This window comes from Aspergillus lentulus (genome assembly GCF_001445615.1).
Source record: "Aspergillus lentulus DNA, contig: Alt16, strain: IFM 54703, whole genome shotgun sequence".
In the NCBI taxonomy this organism is placed as follows: Eukaryota; Fungi; Ascomycota; class Eurotiomycetes; order Eurotiales; family Aspergillaceae; genus Aspergillus; species Aspergillus lentulus.
The window spans coordinates 1,683,042-1,699,879 of NW_028322113.1; the positions used below are offsets into that span (position 1 = coordinate 1,683,042).

General features: G+C 50.7%; 7 protein-coding genes across 7 annotated transcripts; 4 read left to right on the plus strand and 3 right to left on the minus strand.

Moving 5' to 3' along the window:
- Positions 1-23: 23 nt before the first annotated feature.
- ALT_8019 (TMEM53 family protein) lies at positions 24-869 on the minus strand (the record flags this gene model as incomplete). Its single annotated transcript, XM_089600355.1, has 1 exon — positions 24-869. The coding sequence occupies one exon, from the start codon at positions 867-869 to the stop codon at positions 24-26; it is 846 nt and encodes a 281-aa protein (XP_089455248.1).
- Positions 870-1,220: 351 nt separating this feature from the next.
- On the plus strand, positions 1,221-2,267 carry ALT_8020 (aromatic alcohol reductase; the record flags this gene model as incomplete). The annotated part of the gene is made up of 3 exons (XM_033555920.2): positions 1,221-1,455; positions 1,508-1,871; positions 1,922-2,267. The coding sequence occupies 3 exons, from the start codon at positions 1,221-1,223 to the stop codon at positions 2,265-2,267; spliced, it is 945 nt and encodes a 314-aa protein (XP_033411811.2).
- Positions 2,268-7,065: 4,798 nt separating this feature from the next.
- Positions 7,066-8,844, plus strand: veA (sexual development activator VeA; the record flags this gene model as incomplete). Its single annotated transcript, XM_089600356.1, has 1 exon — positions 7,066-8,844. The coding sequence occupies one exon, from the start codon at positions 7,066-7,068 to the stop codon at positions 8,842-8,844; it is 1,779 nt and encodes a 592-aa protein (XP_089455249.1).
- Positions 8,845-10,135: 1,291 nt separating this feature from the next.
- ALT_8022 (putative nuclear RNA binding protein) lies at positions 10,136-12,124 on the plus strand (the record flags this gene model as incomplete). Its single annotated transcript, XM_033555922.2, has 1 exon — positions 10,136-12,124. One exon carries the CDS (start codon positions 10,136-10,138, stop codon positions 12,122-12,124), a length of 1,989 nt encoding a protein of 662 aa, XP_033411813.2.
- Positions 12,125-12,694: 570 nt separating this feature from the next.
- ALT_8023 (pectinesterase) lies at positions 12,695-14,210 on the minus strand (the record flags this gene model as incomplete). Its single annotated transcript, XM_089600357.1, has 3 exons — positions 12,695-12,959; positions 13,071-13,124; positions 13,171-14,210. 3 exons carry the CDS (start codon positions 14,208-14,210, stop codon positions 12,695-12,697), a joined length of 1,359 nt encoding a protein of 452 aa, XP_089455250.1.
- Positions 14,211-14,900: 690 nt separating this feature from the next.
- On the plus strand, positions 14,901-15,338 carry ALT_8024 (uncharacterized protein; the record flags this gene model as incomplete). Its single annotated transcript, XM_033555924.2, has 1 exon — positions 14,901-15,338. One exon carries the CDS (start codon positions 14,901-14,903, stop codon positions 15,336-15,338), a length of 438 nt encoding a protein of 145 aa, XP_033411815.1.
- Positions 15,339-15,476: 138 nt separating this feature from the next.
- ALT_8025 (aromatic alcohol reductase) lies at positions 15,477-16,429 on the minus strand (the record flags this gene model as incomplete). Its single annotated transcript, XM_033555925.2, has 2 exons — positions 15,477-16,346; positions 16,403-16,429. The coding sequence occupies 2 exons, from the start codon at positions 16,427-16,429 to the stop codon at positions 15,477-15,479; spliced, it is 897 nt and encodes a 298-aa protein (XP_033411816.2).
- Positions 16,430-16,838: the final 409 nt, after the last annotated feature.

Consider the following 16,838-nt stretch of genomic DNA (forward strand, 5'->3'; position numbering starts at 1 on the left):
GATAGATCCTCCTCCCTCCAAAACTACTTAATGCTCGTCCAATATTTCTTCTCATCCTCCAGCATCAGTGCACAATGCGGGCTGTTCCGAAACATAACCCCATTAGCTTGATATCCCTGCTCTCGAGCCGCCTCCATGTGTGACATCACATCGCGCCAGTCGACAGTGGTATCCGCTTGCGAGAACATGTACAGCCTTCGCACCCGGCGCCCCAACACCGCCTCGTCATTCAGTTGATGCCGCAGGTCATTGACAGAGCTCATGAGCCCCATGTTCTGGATACTAGTGATCGATCCCACGGTCGTGTACAACACAGCCCTGCCGACAAGCTGTACCAACTTACCACCCTGGGGAAGAGATAGAACAGCGGCATTGTATGATCTGCGGAAATCGGTCTCCCCAGGACAGCAATCGAAGATGACGGCTTTTAAAGGGAGGTGATGCAACGTCTTTGGGCCAGTATTCTCCTTCATGGAGAGCGCCAATTGAATGGCTGTATTGCATCCTCCGTGTGAAAAGACATGTAGCAGAGCATCGTCCTTGCTTTCAGTTGTACCTTCGGCTTTCTGAGAGAAAATGCGGCAGATGGCTTCACGAGCTGGTTTCAATCGTGCGTGCAGCACGCTAAAGGGACGGACGGTGATATCTGGTAACGTAGTTGTAATGAGAAGAATAGATGATGCTGGAAAAAGGGCTCGATATTGCGCCACGTATTTATTGATGCGTCGAGGACTTGCTCCTCCGAGCCAGGTGCATAGGATGATGAGCGAAGGGTCAGAACTGGATTCATTGCTGTTGTAGCCAGACCACTCGTAGAGATAGACATCCTGCCCGATCTTCTGCAGAGGCTCGAGCTCCTTGTCCCTCATGTCTGGAGCAGCTGTTGGCTCGCCAGCCGCAATATATACCAGAAGTGAAGCTGCCGCAGGTGCTCTTTACAAAGACTGCCAGAACCTCAAAATGTGAACACCATGGCTGAGTTGGACGGCCATATATTATGGCGGTTGAGACACAATCTGTCCCATCTGGCCTTGGTAATACTTTGGGGGTAGGCTGGCCGCTGGCGCCCCCGCAGGCAAACACCATCTCTGGAGTAAACAGCCGATATCCCCGCACTAGATATAATCGCTTAGAAATCCGATCACTGTATTCCTCAACACCAAGTCTTTTGTGCTTTTAATTCCCTGTATATACCTGCAAAAGCTGTCATATACTTCAAAATGACCGGTCAACTGCGTAAAATCCTAGTCCTGGGGGCGACTGGCGTCATTGGCCGGTACATCATCAAAGCTATTGCAACAGCTGCTCCAACTTCATTCGACCGGGTCGCCATCTTCACCTCGCAAAACACAATCGATACAAAGAAAGAACAGATCCAATGGCTCAAAGATCATGGAGTCGAGATCATCGTCGGCGACCTGAACGATGAAGCACGCGTTCGCGAAGCTTATCAAGGTACACTGCTCTTCCTTACACCAACAAGCCTTCAATCTGAGACATATCCCAGGATTCGACACAATTGTAAGTTGCCTAGGACGGAACATGATCGCCGCTCAGATCAACCTCATCCGAATCGCCGAGGCTTGCCCGAACGTCGTTCGATTCTTCCCGTCCGAGTACGGCACCGACATCGAATACGGGCCGCAGTCAGCGCACGAGAAGCCTCACCAGCTCAAGCTGCAGGTGCGGAAATTTATCCGAGAGGAGGTGAAGAGACTCGAACACACCTACCTCGTTACGGGCCCGTACGCAGACCTCTACCTGGAGAATGCGAGCAAGTGCCCTCGTGGCGGGACGTTCGATGTCGCGAACAAGAAAGCCGTTCTGCTGGGTGATGGTAATGGGCGGATCAGCCTCACGACTATGACCGAGTACGTCACAAGCCCTTATTCCTAGCGAAACACGAGCTAACGATCCCCAGCGTGGGCAAACTTCTTGTAGCGGCGATCATCAACAACGAGGCCTCCCGCAACCAGGCGCTCAAAGTCAACTCGTTCACCACAACGCCAAACGAGATCCTAGCCGAGTTTGAGCGGCAGACTCAGGCCAAGTGGGAGCGGGAGTATACGTCGCTGCCAGAGCTGAAGCAGCTCGAGCAGGAGCTTTGGGAGGCGAATAATCCGCTGGCGGTTGTGGCTACCTTGCGCAGGATCTGGACGGAGGGGGGGACTCTTTACGAGACGAGAGACAATGGCAAGATCCATGCGCCGGATATGGATACTTTGGAAATAGCTGTTGCGTGTGCCATTGCAGCACAGAGTGTTTGAAATTACGCTGTTCCCCCGCGGAAGCCATCTAGTGTCTCGGTTCATACGCGAAGCTTAATCTAAGAATAGTTAAACCGGGATATTAAATCAGTCAGTTGACTGTCATTGTAGTAGAACTGTATCCTTGTTCCTTGTCGAATCTCGAAAGAGATCGGTGACGTTGTGAGTGGATATGTCTTGGTTGGATAGGAAGCGCACAGACTCAACGCCGTCCGTCCAGAGATATATATCGCGAGAATTGAGTAGATTAAACGGTCTCATAGGAGACATAGGCTTTAAGCGAGCGTGCCTAAAGTACGGGGAGTACGGAGATATGGTGGGCATCTGTAAAGAGGATTGGTTTACTACTCTCTGCCACATATACAACGCCGGAATCATTTCCAAAAAGTAGATCTCGTCAATCATCCTCCCATCCAAAAAAGACGGTGAAAGCCGACGGAGATCTAGCACTAACCTAGATAGATTAGACATTGTCCGTGCTACCTTAGTCCTTCGGATACGAGGCCTTTGCGATGCAAACTTGACAGGTCACATTTCCCGACTCGAAATCAAGGCTCCGTGTTACAGATCTAAACTCTAGAAGCGAGGACTCACTATTCACGCGATACACAACAGCCATGAGCTATCACTCTGCATGCAAATGGCGCGCTAATAGGGAGCCATTGTGTCAATATGTGATTGTGAACGATGGATTCAACACGAGTAATGTACAACGGGCGTTGAGGAATCGACAGCTAATATTCTCCTGCTAGCTGAGAGTAGCCAAGTCATGCAGGCGCACTGAGACACCTCAGTGCTCCTTACAATGGATTTGGCTAGGCTCGCTTCGAAGACGTAAACCAGACTCTAGGGGTGGAAACTAGGGAGTCGAGCTGTTCCAACTTCCGCGCATGCATCGGAGACCATTATATGCCGTTCTGGCTTCTGAGTTCCAGCATCATGCGGCTTTAACGGTCGTACTGCATAATCTTTGCTCACGGCATTCCGGTATCACACTTATGGATGGTAACCGACAGCCTTTTTGACATCATGACATATACCAGGGTGAGCAAACTGGATAGAATACAGCAAAAGTTGTTACTCGATAAGCAGAAAGGGACGAGCTCCGTGCAGTATAAACGGCGCTATTGCGCTTGAGAGCACGGAGACCTTATCTACCGAGTACTCCGTAAGAGCGTTCGGAGTATTGACTTCTCCGTAATGATTCAACAATAGCGCTTAGCATTCATTCCTAATCAGCCAAACTACGACGAATGGTATCATGTCATTCCGAACAGATTCCATAGCGATTTGTCCCAGTCCACCCCTTTAAGCAGCAAACGATAGTACGGAGTACTCGATATTACTCGGAAAAGGTTAAAACAAGCGATTTGTCACATTCAGGAATGCTGGAATGCTAAATCTCATTTTCGGACTCATCTGGGATAGACCCGACAGTCTGGGTATTGGTTAGCAACATGTCTCAGAAACATGCATCCTGGACGATAGCGCTCATCCGTAATGCGAGGGGGTACTCCGTACAGAGATATGGGATTTGCCTTTGCGGACTGCGGAGTGCTAGTGCTGAGAGCCTGAGAGCGCCTGGTTTGTGATTGACAACCGGAAATCAGCCATTTGTTCTACGTTATCTTGTGCATATCCTACGGAGTATGCCGTAGCTGAAATCAAAATGGGCCGATTTCTCCTTTATTTGGACGCTGACTGGAGAAGCCAATCATATTTAAGAGTCTCGAATTATATCAAAATGAAGGATATGGCGTGCAAGCCTCATGGGCCGAGTTTCGTTTGGATTCGGCCGAACTCCTGAAGCAACCTAACTTAGGTAAACTGCTTGGTAATTCCTTGGTAAGCTGCCTTCAACTTAAGACTATTGAACAGTAGATCTAGGAACAGGTATCTCTGTGATGGTTCGTCAAGATACTGGAGACATGACGATTGGATGCTGCAGAAGAAGAAATAGTATTTAATTAGGCTTGGACACGTTCCTCGATTGACAGAAAGGTGCATTATTACTATAATTATTACCGCTGCACCAGCATACCTCTCTGGATAGGTTGACCGATACGTACTTGGAATAGCCTACAACGATCGTCGGGTCGGGTGTTGATCAAGGTGGTAACAGTAACACAGCCTGAGGCAAAAATGCAGATCTCCCGGAGCAATGTCCCAATCCAGAACAATCCGAAGACCAAAGTCATCTACAAAACTCTCTTAAGGTAGTATTTAGTATTAGTTTCACCCACAGCGATACAGAGAGCGGATGTCAGACTATCACAGGCCCCTGCTCCCCTTGGTCAGTCGTTAGTTGTGCACGAGGCTCTCCTCGGTTATTGTTCAGTTGATAATGTCTCAGTGTCACAATGAGGTAGTGCTTGGCAATTTCCATGTCTAGTAGAAGTCTGGAATGAGGAAACCCACCTGTACCTTAGGCCCTCAATATTATTTGATTGGACCATCTTTCTTGGGGTCTTCAAAAGAACCAACCAGAGGAATGTCCATGGGCGGCTTGAGGCGGGCCCGTCTTTCCATTCGGTGCGGACCGCCAGAAGTGGGCTTTGTTGAAAGTTTCCGTCCGATACTCAAGAAATGATGATCATCATGACAGAAGCCGAGGAGCGACATTTTTGGACCTTGGGACTATCGCAAACTTGTCATTACTTTTATTTAATCGTATAGACAGAGGATGGTGATTTTCTTTTCTCTGCTTGAGATCGACGCCTGGAATTCCTTTTGTCGAAGCCTTAGTTAGTCTGCTGCTGATCACCTCGGCCAAGCAACATGATTCATGTAAGCCCGAATACCATACAAAACCTGCATTAACCAAAATTGACGGAGGTCGCAGTCGGACATTAACATCAAATCACCTCCTTGACGCTAACAAAGGTGTGCTGCATAACCCAATTGGAAGTGTTTCCTTCAGCCAAATCTGACATGGATATCCCTGCTAGTGCTGACTCCATTTGTCCCGTGCATCCATCCGAAGAGGCGAGGCGATTTGGCCTGGTAGGTTGCAGATCCAGTCTCACTGCGGTTTCTCAGAAAACCCCCCCGATCCTGATGACTAGTACTACGGCTAGTCCATTTGCCGGCTGCATTGTTATTCTCTCTTTCTTGCTTTGATAAATCGACCTAAACTGATGATGATTTGCAGGAGCAGGATTTGGATTTGGAATCACAAGACACTGTAGCTGAATCCATGGACGAAATCCATTGCAAAAGTGCTGGATAGCGTGCTCAGATAGATAGCTAAGTATTAATGCAAGTAAAAATTTCTAGATTTTCTTACAGATGTACCTGTATTATTGGAGAAGAATTCATCGACCCCGATAGTGACGAAGCCTGAGCGCCATGGATTCCTCGGCTGAAATCTGCAGGACGGCGACCCTAAGACGCATAGACCACTTAGTTGTCCTTTCACTTCTTCGTCGTTCCCGTTCTTCAGGTTTTGGGAAGAGACAAAGAGTCCGATCCGCTGGACTGGGTTATGCCAGAACCCAATGGGAAATTAATCCTTGATATTCGTTGCAGTAACAAACACCGAAGTCAAGTCACGTGGAAATATGACGATTAAAAATCTTTACCTAGTTGTTCAGGAAGCCATGATAAATCTGTCACTTGTTTTCGCTCTCAGACTCGCTCTCTGGTATAGCGCATTTTTAAATTATCTATTTCTCCTTTAATGGAATGTGCTATCTCCTCCGGTCGGCCTCGACTTACCAGTTGCCAGTGGCTGCTCGTTCGAGTTAACCGCTGCCTCAAACCTAAAGCATGGGTCGCCTGTCCAGGCTCCAATGATCGGTCATGGCTGCCCCTCGTTTCTCCACCATCCCCTTCCACTTTTTCCCAGTCTTCCAGACCTTTACCCAGGATCCATTGCTCCGGCTCAGTTGTTCTGCATCAGTGCTGCATAGGTGACAATACCCATACGCAGTACCTCGACCGTACGTACTGTATTCTGGATGCTCAAGTTAATAAGGTGTTATACACTGAACCTTCTAGTGGCACATAGAATATCAACTTGATGGTAATTCTCGGCTTGTCTTGATGTCTCATCCTGGTTATCTGCGTCATGACTTTCGACAGCCACTCCATTGTTTCATGGTAATAAAGAAGAGTGGGCATTTAACAAAGGATTACCGCTCGGTAGCTCTGGTTCAAGTCACTGATCATTACCTCCACATTTAACCACAACCGGTTAGTGTGGACGACACAGTCCCTGGTAAAGTGTGTAGGTTAGCACCAAAGTACCTCTCTAGTCCACGCCTAAAGTCGACTAACGGCACGGCTGACTTTTGCAACTCGCTCTCCCCAGTCCCATGCCCCCTCCCGCTCTTTTGATATCTTCTCCATCTTCAATCTATCATCCAACACTATCATCCTCCTCACCTTCAGCGCCCAGGGCTGCCGCATCTGTTGCTCACACAATACGCAACAGATCCGGCCCTTTCTGTTTTCTCTGTTCTATGTTTCTCTATTTTCTTTAACTTTCTTTCCCCAGACTTTATACGTCAGCCAACTGGCTAGTCCGTCAAGCCGTCTATCAAAACCATTTAAATCCTAAACGATTCGGGAAGGAGGGAGCTTGCTTGATACAAATTTCGGGTCGTTGATATTATAAGTCTTTGTCAATTGTCGACACAGCGCCTACCCATCTGATTATATATGTGAAAACAAGTCAGTGCCGAAGGCGATATGATGCCATCACTATGGCCATCATCTACCTCCGTGATTTCTTGATCTCGTATATACTGATCTCATCAAGTTATACCATTCCCTTCGAATTCATTCAAGAGCCAAAATGGCGACTAGGCCTCCCCTAATGCCTCCCGCGAATGAGACGGAGAGCTCCGTCAGCAGAATCACTCGTGAGGGCAAGAAGATTACATACAAGCTTAGTGTGATGCAGCAGCCGGAGCGTGCAAGAGCCTGTGGTGCTGGTGCCAAGTGTATGATCTGCTATTCACAATTGCTGTGCACTGGACGTGGAGCTAATCAACGGTGGCATCTCACAGCCTCTGCCGACCGTCGACCGGTTGATCCTCCACCTGTTGTTGAATTGCGAATCTTCGAGTCTGACCCCAACGATGATCTTCACAAGACCGACATAACCTTCGCTTATAATGCCAACTTCTTCCTATTCGCTACCTTGGACACGGCTCGTCCCATGGCGCAAGGACGACTCGCCGGACCTCCGACATGCCCCGTCCTGACAGGAGTTCCGGTAGCAGGCGTCGCGTATCTCGACCGTCCTCAGCAAGCCGGTTATTTCATCTTTCCTGACCTGTCCGTTCGTCACGAGGGTAGATATCGGTTGAGCTTCCACTTGTACGAAGAGATCAAGGACGTCAAGGATGCGGACAAGGACACGCCAATGCCTGACGTCAACTCGAGCATCAACTTGACCAAACCATCAGCACCCAAGTCGTACCTGAACTTCCGTCTCGAAGTCAAGTCGGTCCCGTTCACCGTCTACAGTGCCAAGAAGTGCCCTGGACTGGCCACAAGCACATCGCTCAGCCGCGTCATTGCAGAGCAAGGCTGCCGAGTTCGTATTCGACGGGACGTGCGCATGAGACGCCGCGGTGAGAAGCGCACCGACGAGTACGACTTTGATGATGAGAGGGTCTTTGCTGCTCGGTCGGACAGATACACCACCCCTGACATGTACGGGGCGAATTCGGCCGAGCGTGCTCGTTCCACTAGCATCAGTACCACCGCTGATGCCTCCTTCCCCTATGGCGCTGATGCGCAGAGACGGCCGTCTGCGAGCGATTACGGATTCCAAGGCGCGCAGCCGTACCAACGATCCATGCCAGCAGCCCCCGCAGCTCCCGCACCAGCTCCCGTTCACAACCCCGCAACTTCGGCACAGACATCTTCATATCAGTCTCACCTTTCGTTCGGAGCGACGCAAAGCCAGTATTCGGCTCCCCAACTGCCGCCAACACCGCAGTCGGCCACTCCCGCAAACACGTATTCTCCACACCCTTCCTATTCTCATTCAAGAAACCCTTCCAATGGCACCGAGTACGACGCCACTCCCTCTGGCTACCCATACCCCCAGCCACGCCTGCCGGCTGAACGTCCAAGCTATTCCAAGGCAGCCCTACCTCCTCTCCGCCTGGAGCCACCAAAGGCACCGAACATGCAGACAAGTACTGATTCTCGCTCCTCCGAGGCGAATGCATACCCCACCCTGACGCAACCTCCGGTACCTCGTGCTCCGACTCCTGCAAACCATATAACTTCGCTCCCGCCTTTGAAAGTTCTCTCTGGTGAATATTCCCACCCATCTCAGCCCAACGCGCAGAGCCCGCATCACGACCTTGGTTCTGGAAAGCGTCTATTGTGGGAAACGAATCATTCCCTATCCAAGCGATCGCACGAGGAAACATTCGGCAATGATGAGCGTCCTCTGCACAACGGCATGCGGCCTGATATGGACCAATACCCTAGCATGGGCCGGAAGCAGCCTGATCATGGCCGGCTCCCCTTCTACACCGATTCGCGTGATGAGATGGCATACAAACGAGCGAATGGAAGAATGGTCATGAAGATTTCGCCTGCGCTACCGTAACGCGTTCCGGAACCTTTCCAGTTTATGTGACGACTTTTGAGCCAACGTGTTGGTCAGTGGAAGGATTATGTTCGTTTCGGAAGATTCAACGTATCTCTATTGTACTCTTGTGTATTCGGCTTGGACGCCGGGGTTTTTTCCTTTCTCTGATCTTTATCCGATCATACCGGTTGCCGCCATCAGAGTTTCTTTTGTACATTCTTACTTGGCAGCTTGTCTGAGCGTGCTCTATACCTGCCGACAGTCAAAGCTCGATAGTTCTATCGAACATGAGCTATGCTCTCGTGCTGCTCTTTTCTTGGTTCTTTCTTAGCAACTGGTGGGATATTTTGGCAGGGGGTTATCTTTGGCTACTTCATTCCTTTATTTCCTGTATTTGCTTCAAAAACCTGCAGGCCGCGTCAGAGCACCGTGTCCTTTTCAGACAGTCATAGATGTTTGTCAATACGATCAATCGTAAGCTCAGACATGAGATTCCTGTTCCAGCTGACATATAAGCTTGACGTGTGAGACAATCCGTTTCTCGACGTAGTTAATCATCGCCTTCTTCAATCTTTCATTATGACGAGCGAGCCTTCCCAACCTACCTGCTACCATTTCACTACTCCCATTTTACATTTACAATCAGAGACTGGAGATTCAATTGGGTCTATCTGCCTGACTGTGGAAAGAAGAATGTCAACAGAATTCTATCGACCCATTGGCCTGTTCTCCTGCATAATTGAGTGACTGGACACAGCCAACGGCACATGTCAGACCAAGACATACATTTCCAACGGTCTCGTCTAAGGAGAATTCCCTCCGGACGCGAGGCATTCGAGTCATCATCTTTGTGTTCATTTATTTCAGTCACCGGGTACTCATGAATAACGATGGTCTTTATCTATCTCTGAAGACGCTATTTAATTGAAACCCATCGCGCGCGCTTGGCGCATAGTTGATCAGACCCGGATGTAAACAAGACCATCAACAATAACAACACATCACAACATAACAACAACAACACCCCGCCTTCTAGCCCCGGAGATCGGTGGTCTTTGCCTTCGATACTCTCCTACTTCCAGTGTATCATTATGATCATTCTATATGTTTGCAGTCTCTAACATATCTTTGACCACGAGTATTGAGGGCGGTCAGTCGGCATGACGGCGAGGGAGATGGATGCGGAGGTTTGTCTTATGAACCCTCCCTTTGTGCTACATATTGCTAGTCTCCCGCGCCCTTGCGCGTCACTATCCCACGTTGCGATCCATTAATCACAAAAACTTTTACTCATCGATTTCGTTGATAGATGTCCTACGTCCAGGTGCACCTGGAGAGCGACCCCCACGAAGCGGACCGCCAGTTGCAACAAGCCGTCCACTCGACTTACAGACGCTCCAACGGCTACCCGTTCCATTCTCGCAAGCATTCGCGCAGCTCAGCCGCGGACTCGGACTGGCCGTCAGACGAGTCTGGCCGCTTCGACGACGCAGAGGAATCTGATCTAGACGAGCAACCTCCCAACTCGCCGTCCGCGCATTCATCCAAGCGGCGCCGTTCAAACGATTGGCCGCTCCAACCCGGCGAAGAGAAATCCCTATCAAAGGACAATGGCAATCACCGCTGGCCGTTCAAGAACTCGAGTTACGGCTCACCGCGTCGGAATGGACGCCAGGGAGGTGGCGGGGATAAATCGAGCCGGGGCCGACCGTCTCGGTTCATCGAGGCGCACATGAACGACAGCGTGAGCGAAAAGCCGCCTAGTATCTTCATACGCGGGGACGCGGGCGCATCCGCGCAGAATGACAGCGGTGCTGGTCAGAGATCATCTGGTATCTTTCGGTTTGGGAGGGCGATTGCATCAGCGTTCAATCCGTTTGGGGTGTGGGGGAATGTGTCTGATATCTGGCGCGGCTCGCAGTCCGAGCACAGACTGGAAGGCGATGCCAGGGCGCAGGCGGAGAAAGCGTATGCGGAGCTTAAGAAGGCAGGCTACAAGGGGACTGTCAAGGGAAGCTATATGCAGGGCATCCAGACGAGTGCGCCTGTTGCGGATCAACATTCTCGTAGAGCAAGTCAGGCGCAGTGGGATGGCAGCAAGACTTTGGGGCGTCACTCGAGGCAGGATTCCACAGAAGGATACGGGTCTGGAAGTTCCATCCGGAGTTCGTTGCAGGAACTACGCAAGGCCAAGTCGTCGCTAGGCATTCCTTATATCAAGCGAGGATCTGAGGACTTGGAGCGTCCCGAAGTGCGCAAATCGCGATCCCGCAAGGAGCTACAGAAGCAAACTAAGTTGTTGAAGCGGGTCAGTGATCTCGAGGGGAAGCTTGAACGCGCGAGGCGCGAGTTGCGCGAATTGACGGGCGAGGAGGACGAGGAGGAGCCGGTAAGGACACTCTGCCAGGAGAGACCCTATCATCGACCGTTCGTGCCCGGAGCCCTCCCAACGCTACCTTCGGAGCGATTCTACGAGAAAGATGCCACGACAGTGCCTGATTCACAAGCAGTCGAGCTAGCGGCTCTGTCCGAGGCGTCTGGGAATGTCCAACGCGTGGCGGAGAGCCAGGGAAACGAGTTGGCCACAGTGGAAAGCCCATCCCTCAAGAGAAAGTCGCCGGATCCAAAGTCAGTCCATGACAAGGTCCATCAGATGACTAAAGATCCTCCTAACAAGGAGTCTCAGTATGAAGAACCCGCCCGTTCTCACGAAACCAACACACCCCGAAAGGCAACCAAAATGGGAAAGAGTGACAGTCCTGGATCTGTCGAGCGAAAGCGGACGCAGGACCAATCGCAGCCAGAAGGGCACGAATATCGAGGAAGAAACCAACACCAACCGCGGCGACGCTCAAATACACGCTCGCCCTCCACCCATGGACGAAGATCAACCTCGCGGAGTCGACCGATGCCCAGTCTCCGAATGAAGCAACGACGCTCAGATCTGCGTTCCGCCGGCTCCGGTGCCAGTGAGAATCATCTGAATGAGGTCGAGAAGCAACCGAACGGCGAGAACGAACCTCAGCAGGAGCCGTACCTGGACTATCCGATCATTGATCTGAGAGAACTGGACGACATGACCGGCGCTCCCACTCCAACGTCCACCCCCAGCCGCGGCTATTTGCACGAGCGTATCCCGCCTGTGCCTCCACTCCCGAAGAACCTAGCTGCCACCGCTGCCAAGGTGGATAGACGGCTAGCCAGGGAGCTCTGGAAGATGAAGAACGCACAGATGCAGGACTCGGGCCAGACGCAACCTAAGGAAGAGGACTTTCGATGGCCTGAGGATATTTTCTGATGCCTCAGTGCAACTGATAAGATATTGACGTAACGAATCATGACGATATGACTACGACAGATGACAGCAACTTGGCTATACGGCTTGGCTGGTACTGAGACTTCACAATAAAAATCAAAAAAGAGAGAAAAAAATTGCAAAATGAGAAACCTGGTTGACTTGCTCCAAGATCCATCAGGTATTGGAGGGAACCCGTATCCATATGGACAAATGGTACACCATGCTGGGTTGCCTTGGAGTTCCGCTGGTGCAGGACAAGGAGTCGGTCAATGTCTTTCCTTTGTGATGTAACTGATGTTTTGAATATGAATTCTTTCATATGAATATTGCCTTGAGTAGATATGTAAGCTATCAGCATCCTTGACCTTGAGTACAGCCTTACTTTATTGAGATATGTCAGCATGACCGGAAGAATGGACTGCGCTCTATTCTAGCGCTTTATGGAATATATACACTTGACGGTGTATATACAGCTACGGACACCCACTCACAGGATAGTTAGTTACAGCTACTACTAACGCCACCCCCAGTAATACGCACATTCTCAAATGGAAAACCCCGACACGACCACTACCCACAGAGAATATAATAGTCGCTAGCATTTGCGCCAGCCGTGCCGACGACATTCCGGAAACTCACATTTTCAATCAGCACACCGTTGGACGGGCACCCCGTCGGACCGCCATTGAGACAATCCTGCTGGACGTCGACGCCGTAGACCGAGGTGTTTTGGACGCTGATGTTCGAAGGTGATGTTGGCGATGTAGCCGGTGATGCTGTAGTTGGTTTTGATGCGGCAGCGGTTTTGCGAGTTGTAGATTGCGGAGTTGGTGAACTATCATTCATTGCATTAGCAAACTAGCTCGAGAATAATGCACGTAAGAGGGAGAGGAGGGGGCATACCAGTATGTTCGTCGCGTTATTATTGCTCTTCCCTCCCACGGACCCGATAGATCTGGCGAGTAGGATGTGCAGGGTGCAGGTCGCCTCGGGCTTGAGGCTAATGCTTGAGATCGCTAGGATGCAGATAATCGGGGTCAACCCACCACTCATCCTGAAACATCTCTCCCAGGATAGACCGGATTGAGATCGGCGCAGTCAACTGCTGGCTGAAGTTGGCGCGCGGTCCCTCCTGCGACACAGAGCCCGGGCCGTAGTTCTTATACTCGGCAAACGTGACATGGTCCGTGTTCGGGGTGCTCGTGGACCACTGCGACCAGCCAGCGGCAGCGATGTTGTTCCCTAGGTAAGTTTCCTGGAAGACAACCCGAGCATAGTCCCGCCACGGACGGCCGAGGTAGCTGATCCCCGCCGGAATGGTGTTGTTGATCGCGGAGACGTTGGACCGGCTGATTACGTACCAGGACGGATTGGAGTCGCTGTCGCGGCCGGACGCGGTGATGCTGCCACTGGCAATAGTGCGGATGTCGATGCTCTCGAGCCAGGCCAGCGCCTTCTGCCCGAAGATAAAGTCCACTGCGCCAACGATGAGGCTTTTGGCGTACAGCTGGCGGCCCGTCTCGGCCAGCAGTGTGTCCTGGTATCCGATCAGCTGACAGGCATAGTATGCCTGGCCGTCCGCCTCGGCAGAGACTGCCAGGTTCTGCCCGTTTTGGGGGATATGGCCGAACGAGTTGACGATGTTGAGGTTGTAGATCTTGGTGTTGGGGTTCCATTGGCGCAGAGTGGCGGTCAGGTCGTCGCTGGTGGTGTTGATCAGGGCCAGGTTGTACGTAATGGTGACCTTGTTGTGCTGGTAGCTTTTGGTGTTGCAGGTGTATCCCTGCACCGTCAGGTTTGACGTCAGGCGCGGGATGTAGACCTGCTCGGTGTAGGTGCCGGGAAAGATGAACAGCTGCTGGGGATCGGCCGTTGTGGTGTTGAGCGCGTCGACACCGGCCTGCACAGTCGCATGAGACCCTGGGTGAGGGTTCGCGCTGTTGTCCACCACAATCGCTCCAGCGGGAGGAGACACGCGAGCATGCACACCGGAACAGGTGCCCGAGGTGTCGCGCGCCACGGGGTAGCCAGATGACGCCTGCGTGACTGCCACGCAGGCAGCTAGGACGAGAGAAAGACCTAGCATTTTGTAAGGATTAATGGTGGTTACTTTGGTGGATCTTCAGCCTCTTATACGTAGCGGTCAGCTGTAAAATGAGAACATTGAGGAATTTGTCTCAGGAGATGCCATACACTCACCGAAAGATCAAGCTTGATGTAAATGTATACGCATACGCATACGCAATCCCAGGCTATAGCCCGCAGCTAAGAAATTCCATCAATTGTAAAATCTCCTGAAGAATCCCACTAATTTGCGGAGAAACCTGGGGAAACGTGGGGATTGATCTATCCATCAATCAGAATCTACCCCTGGAAAAGAAGCCTCCCACATCTTTGGTTCGCTCGGCAGAGGTGGATCTAACAATGCCGATCACCGAGTCTGGAAATTGAGATATGGATACGTAGGCAACCCTTGTAGTATTATCTTGCTTAGGCAACGTAATCGCATAATAGGAGCTTAAGGGTACAGAAAATTCTACTGATGTTCAACAGTGTCACAAGTACAAATCATCATCTGTTTGTTTGTATGCCGGCTGCTTTTTAGGGCTCTGTAGATCAGCTGATCTAAGTTTCCTACAAAGTTTAGCTTTCATGCCTCAGGCTTTATGACTGGTGGCAACTGGCAAGCACGTCATTGTTTGCTAGATACACTCATGACACTCGGAGGTGTTCTCAATAGATCTGGGAACCTCCACTTCATCTGGCCGTACACATAATGAATGAAAACATAAGCCAGCTGCTCACGGCTCCATCCAAGCCTATCATCCTGACAGAACGCACCGACTGGCCCGCTTGGTACAAGGAAATCCGGCTGGCGTCCATGTGCAAGAATATCTGGCCATACGTCGACCCTGACACTAAAGACCCCCCAGCTGTGCCGGATGAACCCGCCCTTCCAGCTTACGGAGACTATCAGATAGGCGCTCTGCGGTATTCGGATCTGGATGAAAAGAACAGAGTTGAATATGATCATGCGTTGCGGATGTATCTGTGGATGAGAGACGATGTACGACTAATTCGAAGCGAGGTTGCTTATATCGCTCTTGTGATTGCGACTTCGGTGTCTAAGTATGCCCGTGGCTTCATTGTGGATGAGGATGATCCGAGGGAGATGTTGAGGTTGTTGAAGGGGCCGTTTGAACCTAATTTTTAGTTTCCCTGCGTCTTTGTTTGGATGAGGTTATAGTTGAGATGTAATAATCGGATAAGAGAATGTAAAATCATCGAAGAGCTATCTTCTAGTATAATGACATGCTGCCAATCTGCGAGGATAGTAATTGTCTACATACAACTACTTAGTGGACCTGGACACAATCTCCTGCAGCTCCTCCTTGCTAAGCGTTTTCACTCCCAGCAGATCATTACTGAGACTCTCAGCAGGGAAAAGACTGCCGCACCCTTCCCCGAAAATAGCCCACCTGAGGAAATTGTACACAAATACCCCGGGGTTAGGGTTCGGTTTGGCGAGCTCGGCATAACCCTCTTTCTCCAGCTCTGCCGTGCTGATGGACTTCGTGGGCAGTTGCTTCCCCGAGAGCTTCAGCAACTCGCTCTGAGAGACATCAATTTCACGGATGTACACTGTGCGATTCCTTGTGGCCTCGAGGTTATTGATTATGCCAACAACACCGTTGGCTATTCCCGCGAGCGTGGTCACGCTGAACTTTCGTTCTCCCCCATCGTATAGTTCTACTACTGGACCCCGCCAGTTGAGCAGAAACTCGACCGTCAGACCCCAGTCGAGGAAGGGGCCATTGATTAGGAGGGTGTAGGAGAACGTGCCCCCGGACTCGGCTGCTCTTTCCCGAAGATATTTCTGAATGGCGACCTTGTCCTGGTAGACGGGGAGCTTGGCTGCCGTGGGGTTGGTTGTGTCGGAGCCAAACTCTGAGGGGATAAAGCGCTGGACCTGAGCAGTGATGGCTGCGTCTATCAATCTGAGATGGATATCTCGGGGGATAGCTCCGAGGGTGTTGACCACTACATCTTGTCCTTTCAGGGCTGCTGTCAAGGAGTCCAAGGAGGTATAGTCGACTGGTACCACGCGAGCTTGGCCGAAGTTGTTGTTGCTTCTGTCACTTTCAGCTCTGGTCAAGACGGTCACCTCGAAGCCGGCGCTGAGCAGGGCGTTGAGTACAGCCGGGCCAAGATTGCCAGTGGCCTGCAAGGGTATGTTAGCAACGCTTGATAACAAAATCTGTTGGCTGATGTGCTTACTCCTGCAATGGCTACTTTCGGCGACATTGGCAAATATATTTGTCAATTGGTGAAGAGTAAAAGATAGATGAGTCGAGGATCTGTTAGACAAGGCTGTTCCTGGGTATGGACAGCAAGATAGCTTTATAATTTTTTCATGTGTAGCACCATGTCGTCTCATCGTTCTCGTGAATGATGCCATTCAATATCACTATTCCTACATCCCTGGATTTGTCAACCCATGGCCGTTATTGTCATCTTCCGCATAGTGAAACCGCAGGATACCTCGGATCCCGATTGAGACATCGGATCCCAACGTCTCCATAAGGGATGTTGACAGACTCTGATTGCTAATTAAACACCTTGATGACATGAGCAGCCCATATCATCAGACATCAGTACAGTTATGTTAACGGGCTTAATTCCGCTCAGAATTACTAAGGTTCAGTGATGAGAA